Here is a 12670-nt window from a genome sequence, read left to right as displayed (position 1 = left end):
TTTTTTTTTTTTTTGTTTTTGTCGTATGTACATATATGGCACACAAATCTACAGAAATTGCTAGGCTTAACCAGTAGCCGATTATTTAAAAAGCGTGCCTTAAATACAACACACCCTTAGAACGGTTTTCTAAAGTTGTTTTTTTTTTTTTGAAAAAAGAACACAAGGCAATCCTTTCTTGCAACAGAAATATATGCCCGTTTCATTATTTCTGGAGGAAGGTGAAGTATCAACTGTAAAAATTCCTTGGACACACACACGAAATAATGGCAATTTTTTTCTTGACCGTTTTCTTAAGAGCTGCATACCAGCCTTAAGCCTAGTCGATATACATACTTCTTCTTGTTCTTATTTCACATTACACCGTTTTTCGTTTTGGGCCGAGAACAGAAATCTTCGCAAGCAGATTTTCTCCTTTTATGAAGTCCCACCAATTTCGCATACCATGTTCAGAGAGATGCTTCTGTACTTGACCCTTTCACTCTATTCGTGGAGACCACTGCTGTCGTTTTACAATCGCGACGAAGAATTTTCTCACCGTACAATCATCCTTAGCTAAGTTGCCTGCTTTTTCATTACTACATTTAGGTACTATTGTGCTCTGGAACCCTGAGATTAACCACTTTATTCTAGGAAAAACTGTTTGCCACTCTTTTGCAGCCTGTCAAAATAAATCGAATAATTGAGATTTTCAAAAATACTTCTGGGATATGTCTGTATAGGATCACTCCTAAGCATTTCCTTCCCCCGCTATTATTATTCATCAAAGGTGATTGTGTTAATATGAAAAGGTTAGAAACAGGATAAATATTTTGCTTAATTTGTGACTTTTGCAACATGGCTAACAAAGAACTTGAACGGTTTAATGAACTCCGATTCACGCGACTTCTCTTTTCATCAACAACTTATCTTTTCTCTTTGGCCTCACTTCGTGTTTCTTATTCTGGCATTAATTAGCGAAAATAAGTGACTTTTGAAATGTTGAACTCGTCCAAAAACGCTTAAGCGGTTATAGCGCCAATGAAGAAGAAAACAGGTTGTGCAGCTGGGTGGTCCTTAAAATAACAGCATCATGGGACACTCCTTTATTTTGTTTTGAGTAGATACGAAATAAACACATCCACAAAAACTCAAAAATTTAAAACAAAAATTTAGGCGACGCTACTAGGGTTTGAAACATTATTTTTTTATTTTTATGTGCCCAGCTATAACTGGGCGAGTTTACCAATTTGTATGAATAAGTTTCAATAATATGTAAAATTTATTAGATTTCAAGTTAAAATTTAATCGAATTTTTGCGATTTTTAACCGACTTCAAAAAAAGGAGGTTATCAGTTCGTCGGAATATTTTTTTTTATGTATGTTACCGCATAACTTTGGACCACGTTAACCAATTACGATAATTGTTTTTTTTTTCACCGTAAAGGTGGTACCTCAAGCGTGGTTGTAATTTTGTTTAGATCCGATAATTGGATCGTGAAGAAATTAACGATAATCTTAAATTTTTATATGAGAATTGAAGTCGGTTTTGTTTTTTACTTAAAAATTACTGGTTTTTAATTTAAATATTTTCAAACCTTAGTAGCGGCCGCTAAAATTTGTTTAAAATTTTCAAATTTTCGTGGATAGTACATAGAGCAAAACAAAGGCATGTCCCGTACAAAATTTAGATGTTGTTATTATAAGGACCACCCTAGTGTACAGGTAATATGAGAAGAGCAAAAAACAAAAAATGACATGATTTTGTTGTATATTTTGCACTTTAGAATGTCAAAATAGGTAAACAAAACTTGGCAGTTTAGAGTGAAATATAAAAAAAATTACAATTGAAAGACCAAATCAATAAAATTAGCCTTTCTCGTGCTACCTACCTCGCTTCAAGTAAATATTCTAAAGTTTTTGAAAGTCGAATAAAAAAGAAAGCGGTAGAAGAAAAAATGTTAAATCAAACTGATTAGGAATTCCTTTCGGATTTATAAAAATATCATAAAACATTACTTGTAAATAATTGCTTTAACGATGTTTACATGTTCTCTAAGGAATGACATTGAACCAAAAATTATGTTTTGTTTTAAAAGCAGAAAGCGCTCAGTTAAAAAAGGTTGTTTTCGAAAAGATTAGAACAACATGTATGTACCATGATAAAAGCATAGCAAGGTATAACCGTTCTCTCATTTTGTCGGCCATGATTTTTTTTTGAAGTTTGCCAGCATTTTAAAATCATATAAAATTGAAAATAAAAAATTGAAATTGTTCGAAATTGTTGTTGCTTGAGATTGAAAATGAAATTGTGTGTGTGAGTTTGTGAGTAAATTTAAAAATTAAATTGTTTGGAAACGTCAAGAATTTTAAAAGTGCCTCTCAGCGGTTCTACCTTACTATATTTTTATCATGGTATGTACTTATGTACGCAGGCATGTATTGAACATGCCATTAGTATGCACTAAAAAATACAAAACATGTTTATGAATGAAAAAGCTTAGCGCCTTTAACAACTTGGCTATTTTATTTTGGTCAAGTATCCTTTTTATGAGTCACAAATGAATGAGATAATTTATGAATCTATGTACACATGTATGTTTGTATGTAATCCCAAACAACAGCATGAATTAGTGTATATGTATATGTATGTGTGTGCGTACGTACGTGTGTTAACATCCTGTCACGCACCCTCTTCACGCTTCACTACCTAAAACATCTACGCATATAAAACCAAATGCGCTTGAATGAAGAATCATTATTAGTCAAGCACTTGAATAGAACAGACCTTTCAACGCTTTGAAGAGCAAAACCACAAACAAAATAAAAAATAAAATTTTATAAAAGCATTATTAATTAAGTAAACTTTGTTAAAACGACCAAAATGGCACTGCGCAGAAATTTGAAAGTTTCATATCACGGAAATCGTCGGACAATTGGATATAAAATGGGCAACAGCTGTGATGAAATTCTCAAGAAAAGTAAGCAAATATATACATACATACATATATATGTACATAAAATTTTTCATCTTTATCATACACATTTTTACTTTTTTCATAAACCTTTTTCTAACTAAATTCATTTTCCTTTTTTTTTAATTTCAGTCATGCTGCACTTTGAGATACCACGTCACCACAAATCATCGCTACTACTCACCACTGAGACTGGAAAAGTTGTTAGCGGCCGTCAACTCCGCAACTATCTTCTATTGTTTCCAAATCCGCATATAACTTTTTATTTACGCTATGATAGCAAAGGCACCACAAAATCAGATGACAAAAGTCTCAAACGCCAACGTGACGCCATTGATTATGACGGCGATGACGAGACTTATCCAACCACACCTGTATTTCGCATGAACTGTTTTATAGGCGCCTATCCTAGCAAATGTTCAGCACCGCCGGCTAAGCGTGTACGATTTAGTGAAGCTTTAAATCGCATCAAGGTCATACCAGCTCGTCCACAACTAACTAGTAAGCTAGTAGCCGGAGAAGGTACACTGCGTCGGATGAATTCTTTTGTTGACGAATATCCTGAAACTGCAACGTTTGCACAGCGTACAGTTGGAAGTTCTGTGGATCAACCAAATCGAAACTCTACGAAAGAAGCGGTGACAGGATCTAAGACACAGTTGGCTTCGTGGTCGCCAGTATTTCGCATGAATTCCTTTATAAACACTTATCCCACAACACCACAGCAACCGATCACCAAGTTTTTCAAACAAAAAGCAAGACGTACGCTATTCACGGATGCCCAGCAGCGTATGGCTGTAGCCAAGCGATTACCGCGTTTGTAAAGATTAACTATTCCAATGGCAAACCAAACATGCCTACGATACCAAAACGAACCGCCCAAGGAGTATCACTCTCCATCAGTATTTCACAACAAATGAGGCTTCAATATTAACTCTAATACAAATGTATAGTTGCGTACTACATACATACATATGTATACTAAATTAAATTTATTTTCTTACAAAATTTAAAAGTAGCCAAAGATTTTTAGTTTAAGTATTTTTACCATAATATATTCAACATAATTTATTTATATGTAATTAGAGTATAAGTCAGAGGCATGTGATCGTTTAGATTTGAGTTTGGTAAAGTACTGCACTATTTCTTTTATTGTAATTTAAGATTCAAAAATAATTAATTGTACTCTATATTTTACTTTCCAATAAATGCAAAAAAAAACACATTTAAACAAATTTTTTGTTGTAATATTGTTAAAAAGTTGGTAGATCTACCAATAAAGTGGTAAAGTCCGCGCACTGCTTCTTGGGTTTTTGTGTGGTGCGAGTTTGTTTATGCCTTTTTTACAAATTCTACGCCAGCACTTAATCACGTAACCAGGTAATCTGATAACCAGGCAGTTATGACTGCAAAAAACTAACTACAAACTACATACATATTTTACATCAGTGTGGCCTGATCTAAATTTGCAATTCGTTTGATTGTCATTGACATTACACCCATACTGGGACTGTGCAAATAGCCGAAGAAAATTTCTAATAGATTTTAACTCAGGTCTCAATATACATACATGAAAAATTTTAATGCGGCATCAGAAATTTCTCAATTTAATTAACCAGGAAAATTATTTAACCGGGATTCAAAATTTTAGGGGGCTAGAGACCTTCCCACTACAGAATATTTTTTGCAGTTTTTGTTCAAAAATGCTAGAGAAGTCCATATGCTGAAAACAATTTTTTCTAAAATGAACAAAATTTGCCGAAAATTTCCCACTGTGCCTCGCTATAAATTCCTATTATAGAAATAAATTTACAATGCTCTGCAGCTAAGAGTGATCTAAATCTAAGGGCGACGAACAGGCGGCCACTACTTTAGATTTGTTCGCAAATTAGAAGCCGATCTCAGAAGAAATAGCGAATCAGATACCGTTCCAAGCACTGACGAGATATCCATCTCATCTTACAAACTTACAAATTTTTGCAATGTTTCTAAGGACTAGACCTATTTATGCAAAGTTGGTAAACAATATGGAACTTTCTCACTCAAAAATCGCCTTTGTCATGCACAGTCAATTCTCAAAATATCTTTGACAGCGCCTTGTCAATTTTTATTGGATAGCGGTGTTTCGGGAAATAAGGAATTATACGAGTGAGTGATAAAAGGTTCGGCTACAAAGCTTGAGAAACCGAGTCCTAGTGGTGGGAAACTATCGATAGAGGGCGATAATTTTTTTTAACTATCGATAGTCGCCTATTTTGGAAAAGATGAAAATCTAATTGGGGCATATTCGTAGTCAAAATTAAGTTGGTACTTGAAGTTGGTTGTAAATTTATTGACAGATAACCCATCAAAAGTTATGTCAAAAAGGTACAACTAACTTTAAGTACCAACTTAATTTTGACTATAAATACGCCCCCATTGCGTTAAATATAGTGTTTTAAAGCCCATGAGGACCTACCTTAATATTGAAAGTATGATTTAAAAAACTAAACATATTTACGTATTCTGCTTTCTAAAGCCAATTGCTTTTATTTAAGAAACTTAGCATGCCAACATTTTTAGGTTTTAGTTGCGATTTTCTTTCGTTTACTACTAAAGCAGATTTACTGTACATTCGTTCCGATTCTACTGATGACGTTAGGCCAACATAGTTGCCATATATTCTTTTATATAAAAATATTACCGCTCTATATAATTTATATTTGTATGTTTTAAATTAGGAAAATTTTCGATAGTAAAAAAAACCAAAACCATCGATAGTTTGCCACCTCAGATAGGGCATTTTCGAACTGGCTGCCAAGATAGGCAAATCTTCCACTCAGCTTTCAATATGTGCATATGTATTTCAATTTCTTCTCGTGTTAGAAGTAATGTCGCACGGTGTAGTAATCTCAGTTACTGAAACTCCAACTTCAAGTCATCTTACAGCAATAAAAGTGCTACCGTATATGATCGATATGTAAACCAGTAACACAATTTAATGGTTTCAGCTGCCTACATAAAGAAGTTATATCGCAAAAACTCGTATCTGAACAATCATTGGTATAGGAGATGTAGATTATACAGCACCGATTTGGACGATTTTCTCAGTAGGCATTGTATGATTATTTATGTAGAAAATAGCTCATGAAATTGCTCGGTCGAATGAAGGAGTTTGTAAGGAGGCTGTAGGTTATAGTGACCAGATCTTTGCCATTTTCAATGTAAGTTTTCTGTTGATAACTAGTGAAAATAGAGCGATATTTCATGTTCCTATCTTCGTAAATGGAGGAGTTATAACAAAAACTCCAATATCTGAAAAATCATTCATACGGAAGCTAGTATATGTTGTAGTACTGAGCTTTTGACGGTTCCGACAAATGATTAATACATTACAAAAATACATCCTCTTACAAAATTTCAGTCGAATATCTCGAAAATTGAGGGACTTTATTCCGTTCAAACCGTTAAACAGACAGACATAGCTAAATCGGCACAGCTTAACGTTTTGTGGTGACTTTCTGTAAGAAATTAACTAAATTCTCGATCGAGTTAGCGACTAAATTACACATCAAATCTACAACTGGAATCGAAAAATGGTTAACCGCCTCAATTCCTAATATTCACGGAGTAAGCTAACAAATCAAAAGAAGTGGTTCATCAAAATAAGGGTTTTTAAATTCACTACCGTATGGTTATATCCCATTAAAATTAAAAAATTTCGAGATGTTTACAAAAACTGCTCGCTGTGCTGTTATCTTTGCACAATATTTACATAATTTTAGGAGGCGTTACAGCTATCACCGCAAGAAAGTACCCCATTATTTTAAGTAAGGAAATAGAATGTGTACTAAAAATGTAAGCGATCCCCGAAATCGAGATCACAACCAAATGAAAATATTTTTTTTTATGAAAAATTAGAAAATAATAATGATGATAATAGGCATCTTAAATGGCCCGAGGCCATTTGGGTATTCTTTATGTTTGTCTTGATGAAAATTAAATGAAGTCAGCTGATTTTGGTTTAAAGAATTGCTAAACAAAAGCAAAGTTCACACAGGTAATATACATACCTAGTATGTATGGTACAAACATGATACAAACACATGTATGTATTTATGTAGGTATGTATGTATGCATAATGTGAGCATACCCTGCAGGAAAAATATGAAAAAATAAACGAATAACAAGACATTAGAAAATGTAGAAACATGATTTCAAAATAATGGACGCGCATGCAAAACTTAATCTACTCATTTCTTCAGGGCTGTTGCTAAATCCATCGTAGTCCAATTTTTGTGAAATCTATTTAAATGCTATCAATTAATTCGAATTTCTTATACACATTAAGCACTGAAGTTATGGAGCTACGACACAGTGAAATGGACTCTAGCAAGGAAAGGAGGTTTGTAAAGGTATTTTTAAAAAAATATTAAGTTAAAATATACTATTTACATATATTGCTTAGTTTAGCAGATCACAGTGGTACAGAGAAGAAATAGAACTTTTTTTCCCAAAGTTGCGAGCAACACAAATTTGACAGCGAATAATCCGATATTTTACTGCGTAAAGGGAGTGATTAACTAACGAGCTTTGATTAAGATTATATTTACTTTTAGGATAGTTTGTCTGACAGCGCTGCGATAAGACGAAACAATTCATCGCACGGCGCACAGTTTTGAAAATAAACTTTTTTGTGATAAAATCTAATATCTCGAAAACGATAACAGATACCGAAAAAAATTCAGCGGTATTTTAAAGCTTTTGAGATTTAGAATTCAGGAAAACTTGTTGGATAAGAAAGTTACCTTGACCTTTCAAATGTCTTTAAAAAATGGATGTTCAATTTTTTTCATGTTTTGAAAAAGAAAACAAATTATTTTTGAAGTCCGTTTTGAAGGTTTTATTGAATAAAAATTCACTTGGCCTTAAACACGAGATTCAAAAGTAAAAATTTGAAATTTTTCCTTTATTTTCACCTGGAAATTGCATATAATGAACTCCGGCCATGGAAGGAACCCACTTCAAGCAAGCACAAATATAAGTTTAAACATTTTTTACAATTTCATTTAGAATTATTGAAACCCTTATGTTTTCTAAGGCCATTTTAAATACCAGGCTAATTTTTTATCCAACGAGGAATACTGAATTCTCCATCCTAAAATCATTAAAATACTGTTAAATGTATTTTACCTGCTGTTCTCGTTCCCGATATATTTATTAGATTTTGCCACAAAAAAGTTAATTTTCCACACTGTGTAGCGTTCAAGATAAATTGATAGATATAAAGCTATGGTCAAGTTGAGGTGAAGTATGGCTATCTGTCTGGGTTGTTCAACAGCTTAACAGTGTCTAAAACAAAGTAAAAAAATATTTACTTAAAATGATTTAAGTATGTAGGTACATATTAAAAAACTTAATATGTTCGCACCGTACATTCGACAAATATTTCGTAGTTAATTAATGAGGGGATGACTTTAAGCATTTCCTAGCAGGTCAGTTGAATGCATTATTATCACATTTACACAAACAACATGCACTGTTTGTTGTGTCTGCTACAAAATAGCTCTTTATAACGTGGATGTGTACATATCTACAATGTATGTACACATGGTGATAATATGACACATCAGTTTCAGGTCTAACGGCTGGCAGAAAAGTGGAAAACAAAAATAAAAGAAAGCCGACATGAATGAACATGCAGCAGCATGACTGGCAACAAAACGAGAGCGAGAGCAACAACCCAGTGGTGGGTGCAAACGAGAATACAATACGAAACAATGTTCGGTATGCAGCTGGCTGTTATGATTCAATTTTTGTTTGGCACTCGCCAAGGCAGCAATTGAATGGCGTTTTTTTTTATTGTCAGAGATGTTTGCCTGTGTGTATATACATAAATATGTACATATGTCTATATGTGTGCTTATGTGTGAAATGGTACAGTGTAAAAAATATTTGTGCATGGTTTTATTAAACAACATTTTCACTATTTGAATTGTACAAGCGAGCGTATTTTTTATATTTTTTAAAGGATTTAATAAAGAGTAAAGTTATTAAAAAAAAAAAAGATTTTAAAAATAAATTATTACATTGTTTTTTTCTGTTTTGTTCACGGACGGGAACAAAGGGGAACCATCCAGAGCTAGCTTGTTCTTGTATTTACACTTTTATTTAATTATTTAATTATTTATTTTTTTTTTTATCTAATTTTATTTTAGTTTAATCCTTTAGATTCCGTTCATTTTTTGTTTGACATATTTTATTTTACTTTATTTTATTTCAGTACATTTCATTTAAATTTATCTCAATTAGGTTCAGTTCATTAAATTTTTTATTTTATTCCGTTTAATTTTATTTCTTTTAGATTTCTTTCTGTAGTTTTTATTTTTATTTTTTTATCTCATTTACCCCCCTATTATGAATTCGCACAATGCACGATAAACGCTTGCATTCTGTTATTCTCTATTACGAATCGATGTTGTCGTAATAAATCCGTTAGTTAGCGTGTGGTTCACACCACAGCCATTCACAATAATACATCTGTCGGGCATATGAAAACGATAACACGAGAACTGATTTCATACGATACGCTTGCAACCGTTTATCGTCTATCGTATGAAAATTCATAATAGGGGCTTAGATTCAGTTAATTTCATTTTTTATTTTTCATATTTATATTATTTCAGTTCAATTTATTTAATTTAGTTTTACCTTATTTAGTTGCATTTTTTCTGTTTTTTATTTTATTTTATTTTTTCATATTATTTTATAGCATTTTCTTTTATACCGAGAAATGATACCATTTCTTTGCCCTCCGTGTATAAATACTAAGAAGAGGGCAATAAAAAGCCAATATTTTTTAAAGAAATGAAAACGCCATTGATTTTATTTTATTGCATTTTATTATACCGTATTTTAATTTGTTTTACGCTACTTTATTTTTTTATCATATTTTAATAAGAATATTTTCTGTATTTTTTTTTTAGAGTGTCCAAATGAAGTCGGCTGTTGCATACGGAGCTACCAATTGAATTTTCGGCGCTGCTACCTTTTCACTTCACTTCCAAAACAAGCGCCAGCCAAAGCGCACGTACCAAAAGGAGTACGCTCGGAACTGCCTTTCTTCGCGCAAAATGCATTGTAACGTCTGAGGGTGTTTCGTACATACAAACATAACTAGAATATACTTTGCACAACGCATCCACACCATTCCACAGTGGTTAAATAGACAAAGTACCAAGAGAGCAGTGAATGCAATATTTTTTGTACAGCAACATAACTACGGTTTACCTACTGCCAATACGCTGAGCTCATCCCTGTTCACCTGGCATTGGCACGTACAAAGAAACCTTCTCAGTGTCTGGCAAAACAAATCGAGCCGTTAAAGTGAGCGCACGCGAAACTCCGTTGCTTGCATTTATGGAATAACCGGGAAAAAAGTTTACAATTGAATAGCAAATATAATTAAAAGTTTTATATTTCAACAAAAATCCAAAGAAAATGTGCGAGGGAGGTGTTTTGAAAGTTAGCTATCGGAAGCAATTGAGCATCATCAACTATGAGCCGACCAATCGTTATGAGCAAATTATCAAATTGAGTAAGTAAAATTAAACCAGTGAAATTAAACCTGCGCGTATTTTATAATTAAATAGGGCTATTCGCGATTCGGTGCATAAGAGCTGAAAAATTTATGCAATTGCAGAAATATGCCATGGATTGTGAGTGACGTTTATTAAACTGTCATGGTAAAACTTTTTTAATCAGTTGATAGAAATGTCAACCAGAGTTGCAATGCATAGCATTTTTATGCTATGGATTTTCGGTATTGCAAATTTGTCAAACCATGACAAATGCAAATGCGTGTATTTTGTTTGTGTATTGCAAATAATTTGCAATACAAATTTGCAATGCAATGATGCTAGGCCATTTGCACCGGATCGCGAATAGCCCTTATGTTTTAATAACTTTGGTTTTTTTCTACAGTTATCCAACGCTTTAATATTCCCGCCACGCATGAAAGAGCGCTGTTAGTCTCCACCGAAAATGGCAGAATTTTCGATAGATTACTTTTCGATTATTTCCTCACACTCTTTCCAAATCCCAACATAATTTTTTATATACGTTATGATTATAATCGAGCTCAGAGCCTTTTGCAACCGTTACAACAACGCCAAGAAGAAATAACAACAACAACAATAGAAAGTAGTGATGATACGAATATGAAGAAGGAGAAAGGGAAAGTGAATCTCTGTGGGGACGAGGAAGAAGACCAACAAAGCTTATACAATTTTACGCCAGTCTATCGAATGAATTGCTTCATCTATGAATATCCAACAACTAAAATAAGAACGACAGATAATAATGGTAAAAAACAGAACTCCAGCGCTGAGAAACAATCCCCAAGGAGCGAGTTTGCGAAGCGTGTGAAAAAGCGTTTGCAAATTGGCGAATTAAAAAAGCGCACAAGAAAACCTTTGGCACAGGTAAAACGCATTATGAGACTGTAGCAAGCAAAGAGTGATACAGATGAGGGGAAGAGGAGGAAGAGCATAGAGGCAAACAAGGCCTACAAAAAGCAAAGGACTTCCGTATGTTTTTATTTATGAACGAGAATTTATTAATCAAAAAGGAAAAGGATTTTTTTTGTCTGATTGTATACGACTTTAATTTATGTGTATATTCTGTTTCATTAATCCCAGATAATTTGTTTTACAAAAAATGACTGATATAATCATATACATACTCATCTATGTCAAGCAATCAAATATATTTATGTGCATATGTACCCATGTACATACTATTATCATGTATACTATTTTCTAGTATTTAGCAAGTAAGTGTTTCAGTAAGCCATTCATTTTTGATATTGCATTATGAATATTTTTCAGTTGTATAAAAGGTATATATTTATAATTAAAAAGATTTCGTTTTGTATTAAATGGTAAATGCCAAAAGCACATGCATACATGTATGTAAATAAAATATTATAGTTTAAAAAACTAAAACCTCCCTATTACAATTGCCATTCGCACTGTCATCAGGTATGTAACTTGAGAATAGAAATCGCTGCATCTTTTAGGCGCATCAATATTACATAATTACATCCCGAGTTAATAAAAGGAAGGTAAAAATGGGAGATTTTCGAAAGAGTGATGGGTTAACAGATTAACCAAGTGATGTTAGTGCCTGACATAATGATTAGGGCGACCTTTATTGCCAAGCTATGACTTTTTTCACATAATTTTAATAATTTTTTTATAGAAATATACTCATAGCTTATTCTTGAACAAAAGCCACAATAATTTTATAAATCCAAGTTTCGAACTTTGTGCAACAACAACAAACTTTTATTTTTAACTAGCGGTACCCCGGCGTGCTTCTCTACACCAAATATTAAAAAATTAATGAAAAATCCTGGAATTTTTCCATATGAAATGTTTTTTTTTTACTATATTGCAGCCATGTTTATACTTGACTTAATTTATCCGAAGAAAAAATAAACACAGCATACCATAGCAACAATTTTTCTCTATGTTTTCAATTTTTCATGTATCTGACATTAACTGTCATATATCATAAACCGCTGGACCGAATTCGGGCACACTTCACATAACCCATCTGCATGATAGTCCGAATATACCGTTTAAATTTGGTTGAAGTCTTGCACTTATTTTTTATATATAAGATTGGAGGTGCCACGCCCTCTTTTCCAATACCGCCCATTTTTCTCCATGAGT

General features: G+C 33.0%; 2 protein-coding genes across 2 annotated transcripts; both read left to right on the top strand.

The window, feature by feature from the left end:
• Positions 1 to 2757: 2757 nt before the first annotated feature.
• On the top strand, positions 2758 to 4151 carry LOC108374337 (uncharacterized). Its single transcript, XM_017630326.1, has 2 exons — positions 2758 to 2960; positions 3087 to 4151. The coding sequence occupies exons 1-2, from the start codon at positions 2864 to 2866 to the stop codon at positions 3776 to 3778; spliced, it is 789 nt and encodes a 262-aa protein (XP_017485815.1). The 5' UTR covers positions 2758 to 2863; the 3' UTR covers positions 3779 to 4151.
• Positions 4152 to 10233: 6082 nt separating this feature from the next.
• LOC108374338 (uncharacterized) lies at positions 10234 to 11797 on the top strand. Its single transcript, XM_017630327.1, has 2 exons — positions 10234 to 10530; positions 10917 to 11797. Exons 1-2 carry the CDS (start codon positions 10434 to 10436, stop codon positions 11438 to 11440), a joined length of 621 nt encoding a protein of 206 aa, XP_017485816.1. The 5' UTR covers positions 10234 to 10433; the 3' UTR covers positions 11441 to 11797.
• The last annotated feature ends 873 nt before the right edge of the window (positions 11798 to 12670 follow it).

This window comes from Rhagoletis zephyria, unplaced genomic scaffold, assembly GCF_001687245.7.
Source record: "Rhagoletis zephyria isolate East Lansing unplaced genomic scaffold, Rhagoletis_zephyria_1.1 Rzeph_scaffold_07612, whole genome shotgun sequence".
In the NCBI taxonomy this organism is placed as follows: domain Eukaryota; kingdom Metazoa; phylum Arthropoda; class Insecta; order Diptera; family Tephritidae; genus Rhagoletis; species Rhagoletis zephyria.
Note: the sequence above shows the minus strand (reverse complement) of the source record. Positions and strands in the feature narration are given on the sequence as shown.

Coding starts and splice junctions, on each gene's coding strand:
- LOC108374338 (XM_017630327.1), top strand. CDS start 10,434: ATGTGCGAGGGAGGTGTTTTGAAAGTTAGCTATCGGAAGCAATTGAGC. Junction 10,531..10,916: donor TGAGCAAATTATCAAATTGA/GTAAGTAAAATT, acceptor TTTTTTCTACAG/TTATCCAACGCTTTAATATT.
- LOC108374337 (XM_017630326.1), top strand. CDS start 2,864: ATGGCACTGCGCAGAAATTTGAAAGTTTCATATCACGGAAATCGTCGG. Junction 2,961..3,086: donor TGATGAAATTCTCAAGAAAA/GTAAGCAAATAT, acceptor TTTTAATTTCAG/TCATGCTGCACTTTGAGATA.